The sequence below is a fragment of the Acyrthosiphon pisum genome, chromosome X, assembly GCF_005508785.2.
Source record: "Acyrthosiphon pisum isolate AL4f chromosome X, pea_aphid_22Mar2018_4r6ur, whole genome shotgun sequence".
Taxonomy (NCBI): domain Eukaryota; kingdom Metazoa; phylum Arthropoda; class Insecta; order Hemiptera; family Aphididae; genus Acyrthosiphon; species Acyrthosiphon pisum.
Window position 1 is genome coordinate 22,469,418 of NC_042493.1, and position 10,287 is coordinate 22,479,704.

General features: G+C 31.1%; 1 protein-coding gene across 1 annotated transcript; it reads right to left on the reverse strand.

The window, feature by feature from the left end:
• Nucleotides 1-5,896: 5,896 nt before the first annotated feature.
• Nucleotides 5,897-9,531, reverse strand: LOC100575481. Its single transcript, XM_003242750.4, has 3 exons — nt 8,639-9,531; nt 8,190-8,494; nt 5,897-8,101 (listed from the first exon to the last, which is right to left on the reverse strand). The coding sequence occupies exons 2-3, from the start codon at nt 8,353-8,355 to the stop codon at nt 6,006-6,008; spliced, it is 2,262 nt and encodes a 753-aa protein (XP_003242798.1). The 5' UTR covers nt 8,356-8,494; nt 8,639-9,531; the 3' UTR covers nt 5,897-6,005.
• Nucleotides 9,532-10,287: the final 756 nt, after the last annotated feature.

Consider the following 10,287-nt stretch of genomic DNA (forward strand, 5'->3'; position numbering starts at 1 on the left):
TTAACTGTCATAGTACATAATAATATTTATACATACTTTGACACTGTTATCAAAAATTACGACAGTGTTCGTGGAACGATAGACCGATTTCGATGAAAGCCGAAGAGCGCCGAGAGGCTTGTAATATTTAGCCTCAGACAAGTCGGACGGCCGTACGATTATAAAAATATATATCATGATAGTGGGGGAAGTCGGAATATTATTAGTAAATGAGGCTGATCAATTTGGGCCTCAGAGTTTGTCAATATTATCCATAAATAATTTGTCGAAACGACGTGATTTCCACTAATAGAAATGGAGAGATTGTCATCATGTCGTTCCGTGTAAGTGTATACCTACCTATAGTATTTTTATCACAAACCACGGACTAATATAGTTTAGCCCGTGTCACAAACTAAAGATATTATCGGTTATCGAACAAATAATAACGAACATATTGTTATTATTCAATTTTCAATTTTGTACTTGTCCTAAGACTCTAACAGAAGTTTTTAAAGAGCCCTAATTTTACTATAGTAGAACCATGGGGGTATTCAATTGATTAATAATTTATTGTTCATCTGCCTCACCCCTCATACGGTTCACGAGCCGCCACTGAGTCATAAGACCGTCATACGTGGTCATTTATGTGTTCAGCTTTCTCCGATACTGTAAATATAACGCCGAGTCTGTTTATTCATTATGATCGTGAGCCACACATCCGGCGCGGCCGTTTGGCGGAGTTAGTGATTGCCAACACACCACGTGGTTGTTAAGCATACCTCTCATCTATGTTGGTCAAAGGTGCCCCCCCCCAATTACCGATAGCTGCTGCTGTTCATTGACGGTATTTTTTTATTATTGTATTTATAAGTGTATTATTTTATACCATTATATTGTCATTATTATTATTTATTATTGTACATGCCCCTGGTGACACACTTTGTAGTATTATTTATTGTTATTTGTGGAGACGTCCACCATATTAAACTTGTCGTGTATTATATTATAATATAATGTAAAAAGAGGTAAAAAACATACATATTGTTATTTGGTCACCTTTGTTCACCACCTATGCGAGTCACGGCAAACAACTGCTTAAAGATTTGCCGCTGCGCAACACTAATAGCTCTTTTAATTTTTTTATCAGCTTGTATTAAAGTTGCATCACAACTCTGTAAATCTAAAAACAGTCGCGATAATTCAAACACATCACACATAAGTCCCAAGTGTCAAAGAAATTGTAAGCTTTCCAACCGTTTACAAAGACCTTTATACTTGGATCTAGGTTTTTGATCACGATACTTATCCTCAGAAGCTTCTTTAAGGTGTTTGTATAAAGCTGGATACATCTTCCAAACTACTTTTACGGTTCTATAGCTTCTAGCAACCCAACGAACATCGAGTACTCTACCAATTTTCCAATTTTTAAAAATATTTCATTTAAACTTACACAATGCAATTTTAATTAGTTTTGATTCTCAGGTGATCGACTATATAAAGAATACAATGTATCGAAAAAATGTTTAAATATAGCTATAAATTTTAATATAGCTGTAATATCTTTTAACAAATCATTAACTGCCAATTCTAACCTATGTTTAATTCTTTAAACGTGCTGCAACTCCATTATTTTTTCCTAAAAGACAAATGATATCCAATGTTCTTTTAAATAAATATCAGTAAATCCATGTTTATGTAAACGGTGGCGTCATTTCAGTTTTCAATAGAGGGGGGCAAAGGTTTTGACCGGCCCAAATGGGTAAAAAAAAAACTGTTCGCCTCGATCGCAACCACATATTAACTGCTTACATTTTTTTATGGTACCCTTTTTATGAACTAGGTAACATCATTTTTAAATAAAATATGGCAGATATTTTAGAAAAACAATTGTATACCTATATCAGTTAAAAGTCTACAAACTATTATATGGCAATATTTATATCGATAAACAATAATATTAGTATATAGTTTATTATAGGATATCTTCTTTTTTTTATTTTTGAAAATATATATCAATTGCATTATCTATAAATCAATTTTACCTGAATCATCACTTATAGGCTATAGCCTGTACTATATTACTCTTATATAGGTATACGATATATTTACAAATTAATATTATCTTAAATAATAATATATTTTTTTTTTATTGCTTGCTTTCGGGCTCAGCCGCTCAAGTTTTGTCTGTTTATTAAACATACCAGAAATTATTTTCGATTCTTGAGCAGTTTGCGGTAATTTTATATTTTTAGCCACACCACCTATTTATTTTTTTTAAGTCATATTTTGCCCAAATTAAAAGATTAATGTAAACACGCGTCACGAAAAAAATAAATTTCAGCTAAATTAACACAACACACAGAATAGTTGAATCATACACGACTGTCGCAAGTTAACTGAAGTCCGTGATCAATGATAATTATTAATAAGAGTGCCAATCGGTTGTTGTTTTTAGAATTTGTATGAGTTTAAGATTTTAGAAATTAAACTATACTAGATTATGACACTAATTATTATTATTGTTGTCCATACAACACAAACAAACATACATAAATACATACCCAAACATACAATGTGTAGGTACGTCTCCGCGCATACGTCTAAATATAAATATATTCCAACTATCAATTAGTAAAAATGTATTAATGTGACAATAATTTCTTACTTTCTTAGTATATATAGTATAATATTTTTTGAAAATATTATAAAATAGGCATGTTTTTGCGCTTATAAAATATAATAATGGTAAAACGGCAACAACTGGGAACCGGCCCATCGGGCCACTTTTAAAATCAGACAGGGGCAAATGCCCACCTTGCCCCCCCTCAAATGACGCCACTGTATGTAAACATTCAAGTAATTGGTCTATGATGTTAAAATATGTTACAAATTGAATTGCATGAAATATTTTTTAAATTGGAACTAAATTAAGTAATTTGAAACTTCATTATTAGATTAATAAAGTTGTTAATACTTAATTAATATACTGGTTTGATTAAAAAAATCATTAGTTTTCGTTTCTGTATAATTTATAAGTAGTTATTATATTGATAATTATATGTTCAAATACGGTAAATTTAGATTTTCGATGATGATTTAGGAATTTCATTTTATGCAATATAACACTTACTTGTTCTCATTAGACGCACAGCTTCATTTTCTCTGTATGTTTCGCTAGAAATTCCTTGTTTAACTATATGTGATAATGCTTTCTCAATAACAATTAACAAGACCAATCATACGACTTTTTTCATGACTTTATGTGATTCATTGAAATTCCCAACATATGACTATATGACCATTGCATAAGTACCATAAGTACTCTATAACATTATAATTACATTAAATTTATTTTTTGTTTAGATTTTAAAAGATTACATTACTTTTCATTATATGGTGGCTTTTTTTGGCAATACTAGGTACATCTTGTTATTTAATCTGGGTTAACCCAAGTTTTTCTTTTATCCCATATTCCCATGATATCCCTTGTAAACAAATACATGCAAAGCATTGATGGACATGCGATTATTATTAATATTTAGAACTTATATCCTGCCATTCATCGTTTGAAGCTACAACCACTTCTAAGAACAAATACATCAATTTTAGCTTAGTTAATAGTAATATTTAAAAACAGTTCTTTAGAGTTTAGATAGGGTAATTTCATAAGAGTTAATTATTAGTTATTATTATTTATTTTGTTGGAACTAGTAAAGTAATTTTAGTTTCATTTACTATTTAAAAAAATTATTATTAAAATCACACATTTTGAATTAAATGTAGGTATACAACAAGTGTATATAAAAAGCATTTGTTAAAATAAACTACATGTATAATAATTTAATAAAAAATGTATAATTAAATTACTTTTCTAAATAATTATAAATAAATCAACAAACTAGCTTAGGTTTTAATGAAAGAAATTTTGTACATGGAAGTATATTTATTGAACTTATAATTATGTTTAGTTCAAAATATTCTATATATTTATCGAAGACATAACTATTTATATTTTAATGTAGGTACCTATATAATTTTGAAAAATTTTGAATATACCTATAATATAAAGTGCCCTTTAATAAGTAGGTATATCACTTACATACAAATATAGAAGGTAAATTAAAAATCTGAAATCTGAAGGTTACAAGGTGAAAGGCCGTGGGGGGACATGGTCCCTCTACCTCTAAGGCGGTCAAAAAACGCCCCTTTTATAAATTATTTGTAAGGTACGCTCCATCCTAACCAAACATTAAGAATTCCGTTGATATTAAATCTTAGTTTTAGTTTTTATTATAATATGGTTCCTATTAGGTATTTAGAATTGTTTTGTTTTAAAATAGCTCTTTATTGAACAATGTAAAATTGATAGCTCATAGTATATTTATCATTATTGATTAAACTGTAAGGTGTGAATGTGTCATTTTTTAAGTACCTATGCTCACCCCACCATGTGCAGAATTTTGATTTTTTTCTTCTACCTATAGTTTAAAGTTCTAAAAACACTACATTTCTATATTTGTATGGGTGAATTCTTACTGATATTGGTATAATATGTATGATGGTACACTTTTTTAGTCAGGATAGCCGATTCAAAATGAACACGGTTGTATCTCGACTATTAAGCTGGTAAAAGCCTGATTGATTCTTAATAATATAAATATATAAAAATAATAAGAAACGATAAAATATCCTGAATAGTGGACTGTATAAATTAGTTGTACTTATAGAATTAATTCGTCAGCTTACACGAGATATAAATTAATACTATGTTAGTCCTATACAAATTACAAATAATTAAATAAAAATCATGACATGGATAATACAAACAACTGCGTACGAGCGTTGATAACAACGATCATCGCCACTTGATAACAAATAATAATAACAGAGTGGATATGATACGTCTGACCCGGCTGAAGTTGACTGGAGACGAGCGGATCAAAACCACCCTGATCCATGCACATTATTATCAATTCTTCGTTATCACTATAACACATTTTTCGGTAATTTTAACATTTTGAGTGTGACCAACATAAAAATAAAATAATGTGCTTGTGCGATTATTTAACCTTTACTGTTTGTACATACTGTATAATAAATTATGTAATGTTTATTTAAATAATGTAAAAATAGGTTCTAAAAATAACAATTATTATTATTGCTCAGTGTATTACCAGTGTACCTATTACCCACAGGTTCGTTTCTTATAATTTATGAATTTTGAATTTCTGATACGGAGTGATACCCATTGGTTTTGTCTGATGTCTATTAAATATTAGTATTATTAACGCTTTACTACTCAACAGTCAACTTATTGCAGTTTAGTATTCAAGTATAACTAGTACTAGTAACTACTATCTAGAGCTACAGCTCACGGCTGTCGGCTGCCATGGCCTGTGTACAACAATTTGTTTAAGTATCTAAGTTAATTTCAAAAATATAACGGTAAGTAGATACTATATTATTTATTAATAATGGTAAAGTTATATAAATAGTAAAATAAAAAGTAAATTATTTTTTTGTTTTATAGTTAATACTCTAAAATTTGCTAGAATTTTACATTACAATAGAAAGTTAAGCTATGACATATTAAAAATTAGCACAGGTCATCATATTTGAAAAATTATTGTAAGAAATAAATAATTACATGTATAAAAAGTTAATAATTGTTAAAAAAAATATTAAATAATAAATAATTAAAGTATTAAATAATTTAAATGTACATCTGCTATTCTCCACTTAATATATAAATATAGTGATGTTACAAGTCATATTTAAAAATTATTGTAAGAAATAAATAATTAAAGTATTAAATCATTTAAATGAAAATTATTCTGAGAAATAAATAATTACATGTATAAAAAGTTAATAATTGTTAAAAAAATATTAAATAATTAAACTAATTAAAGTATTAAATAATTTAAATGAAAAGCTACTATTCTATCACTTAATATATATATTATAATATATAGTTATGTTACAAAAACAACTGTCATATTTACAAGATAATATTAAATTAGTTATTATAATATATTATGATTATAATATTTATGATCATATTCAGTATTTACAACTTGGCTAGTTCTATTTGTATTATTAATAGCTTCTATAATAGACACCTTTTCTTTTTCAGTTGGTTTTGACAGTCTACCACTGGTTAATTTTCGTTTCTTTCTTGTTGAATTAAAACGTTGTTGATCTATATTTCTGTGACTTGCCATGTCAGGTAATTCTGAGAAATGGGGCCCAGATGAGTTTGAGTTTTCAGACACATTTTTATTTGATTGTAAAATCTGAATAGCTTCTTCTATTTTTTTACAGGCTTTAAGTTTGCCTTCATCTGTAGCAGAACTAGCAATTCCTAATGCAGCATTAAGTAAAGCTGTTAATTGACTAGAAGCTGACACAGCATCTCTTAGATGAGTTGGTTGTTCCTGTGATCCCATTACAACACTGTTATTATGACTTTCAAAGGCTGAGGTTGTTACTTCTTCATTCGTAGTTAAACAGGTTTGTTTTTTATCAGATATGCGTACACAAGCATGAACATGTTTGCAAAAGTTCCCCTTAATTTTAAAATCGATGCATGTACATGTGTAATAATGAATACATATTTTACATTCAGGGCATGACAGAGGACAGCCCATACAACTTCTATGGTCATTAATCGACACAGAATATAATGTTGGCCCAGAAGATGACTGTACAAGCCATGTTTTCTGGTCAATTATTTTTATTTTGCTGTCCTCAATTTTGTTGCTACGATGATGACTGTGGGCAATTTGCTCCATTCGGAATGTAGGCTTATTTTTTGCCATGCGAATGATTCGTTCAAACATCATGTCTCTAGAAAAGCGCATTAGAAAGCTAATACATTTATCGACTCGCCTGTTCTGGTTTCCATGCATGTAGCAATATTTAAGTTTTTTGTGCATGGCTTCTAAAAACATATTAGTATTCAAGGCGAGATCACTTCGATAGCAAAATGCCCACTGCTCAGGTCGATGAGCATAGTGTTTTTCAAAGTAAGCACCAAAATTATGAGTGTCAATATCATCTTTACACATTGCCAGAAAACTTTCTAAAGACTCATGAAATTGTTCAACATCCAAAATTTCCATGAGTGTGCGGCAAGCTTTATATACTTCAGACTGCTTCATTGGGTCTGGTATTTTATTGAGGTTGTTTCTCCAGCTTCTATCAATATGCCAGTTGCAAATTAAATGGTGTTGAGGCTTGCACATTATCTTTGTCCAGGAGTTGATATATGTTGGAGCATCATCAGACATCAATATTTTGGCAGGAATAAGACCCATTTTTCCCTTTACAGATTTAAAAAACTGAGAAATAGCTACAGAATCAATCCTGTTGCTGATACAGAAAGCCACTGGACATCCAGCTCCAAATTCATCAATGGTAAGCATTGTTGTGAGCTGGAAGTCATGTTCAGTTGTCCCATGAGTGCTGTCTATGCAAACTTTGTCAATAGCATATTTTGATAATACATCTTGCTGATATTTTGTCATTAATACAAGCATAAAATCATCTTTTAAGAGATCATCGTTTTTTTCGCATCCTTGCATTTCAAAATATAAAACAGGTGAGTCCTCTCCGAGTGCCATCTGTTCTTGAACCCACATCTCAGTGCTGAATGCATCATTCTTATGTACTACATCCCTATCCAATTCATAGTCTCTAACAATATTATATAAATCTCTTTTATCGACAATATGCAGGCGGTGAATATTCTCATTCGACACTACTGATTCACGGATGTCATCTAGGATTCGATCAAAAGTCACTCCAATTTTTATTTTGCCAGCCAGTTCATCACGTTCCTCTTTAGTCAAATGTAAAAATTTAATTGACTTGGAATGGCCCACATGTGTCTTGCAATAATCTACTGTAATGCGGCCTTCAATATTAGTTGCAACTATTCGAGCAGGACATCTTGAACCAATTTTACTGGAATGTGACCATTTCAGTCTTTTGCCCGTGCCTGTTAACCGGGATGATCCTGATCTATGACATCCATAGTATGATCTATTTCCATTAACTCGATTAATGGTAAAAAAAGCAAGATTTTCTTTTTCAATGACACTTTTCCATTTTTTAAATTCTGAATCATAAAAAAAATATACATATATAATGTTTATTATATATACATGGATAACTATCATTTCAATAAGAAAAAAGAAAATATTTACCGTCAACAGATTCAAAGACCTTAGACACAACCTCCAAGTGTACATCATGGTCTATTTCAATGTGCTCGTGAAGCTTTGATGTAGCATTAAATGTTGACTCACATAAAGGACATTTCAACGACGCAAGGCTTTTATAATCATTTTCAGCCGGATGAACTTGGCGCATATGTTTGATTAAATTGCTTTTATTGCTAAATTTAACATCACATAGCTTGCAACACTCCTTCAATGAATTGTCCCTTTGATTGTGTTCAGTTCGAATATGCTGGTTAAGAGACTTTAGGTCCAGAAATGTTTTATTGCACCTAAAAAATAAAATTAATGTGAAAATAGAAAGAGCATTCAATTTTTATGGGTCCTGATCAACTACAGTGATTTAAGGTAACACCACCAGTAAGTATTCTACTTAATGTTCGAGATAGTTCCCTAGTTTTTTATTAATAACTTACTCTGAACAAGTTCCAGGTGTTATGTATACCGTTAAAATGTCTGCGTAACGTTGAATGTTGTGGATCTAGCGAAATTGTTGTTACATTTTTGACAAAATTTTTCCACATTTTGTTTTGACAATACAAATACACATAAAATAACAAAAAAATACCATAAAAAATCAATAAATGCAAAACACAAATTTTTAGTTAATTGAGTTCATATTTGCAAAATACCACCACAAGTAAGTATCCTACTCAATGTTCGAGATAGTTCCCTAGTTTTTTATTAATAACTTACTCTGAACAAGTTCCAGGTGTTATGTATACCGTCAAAATGTCTGCGTAACGTTGAATGTTGTGGATCTAGCGAAATTGTTGTTACATTTTTGACAAAATTTTTCCACATTTTGTTTTGACAATACAAATACACATAAAATAACAAAAAATACCATAAAAAATCAATAAATGCAAAACACAAATTTTTAGTTAATTGAGTTCATATTTGCAAAATACCACCACCAGTAAGTATTCTACTCAATGTTCGAGATAGTTCCCTAGTTTTTTATTCATAACTTACTCTGAACAAGTTCCAGGTATTTTATGTATATCGTCGATATGTCTGCGTAACGTTGTGGATCTAGCAAAATTTTTGTTACATATATGGCAACAGTTTTCACCCTTTTGATTTTTATCCATATTGCAAAATAAAACGTTAAAAATTATATAAAAGTATTTTTTGATTTTTTTAATTTTTTTAATTATTTTATGATATGTCCAAAAATGATAAGAGCATCAACCGAAAAATGTGTTATAGTGATAACGAAGAATTGATAATAATGTGCATGGATCAGGGTGGTTTTGATCCGCTCGTGACTGGAGCACTTGTTTCCGTCCGGGCAGGTGTATTTGCACTATGCGACGTATCAACGATGAACAATTAATACGACGTATCCAAAAACGTGGGTACTAGGTGTACACGGTGGTTTTGAATTTGAATGAACCGAACCGGTAAAATACGAATTAAGCTGAAACACGGTAGATTCCCAACGATGCGCATCTATCCGCGCCTGTGACATAACAACAAGGCGACGAAAGGTGACGAGCACAAATAAACGTGCGTGTGCGCAACGGGCGCAAATGGCGGTGACACAACAACACACGACGACGTTATCTACGCGTACGTTAAGGACTAACAGTCCTCGTAGGAAAAAACACGGCTTAAAATCTCACGCTCGGTGGCGGCGGCACAAAAGGACATGTCTACACACCGATTTACGGCAAATCATCAAAAAACGGCACACACGGTTTTTAACGAAACATTATTGCGTATTAGAATACTGACGAGACGGGTCGGTAACGGCTGTGACAAGTATCGACAACAACATACGACTACGTTTGAGCGCTCGGGACCGAGGTCTACCGGTGACAACGGCGCATTCGTGACCGGAATCGAAAACGTTCTTTAGCCGAATTATCTGGCGCGCTCTAGTGCTTGAGTCTGAACACCCTCCCCCCTTTGAAAGTATGCTTTCAAAAGGAAAAAACATTTCTCGGTCAGACTGTACAAATACGAAACAAAAAGAATTATAATTATAATTACAATATGGATAAAAAAAAAAAAAAAAATGTTAAGGATATCGGTAATGTGGGAGCCTTTTAAGGTCTTG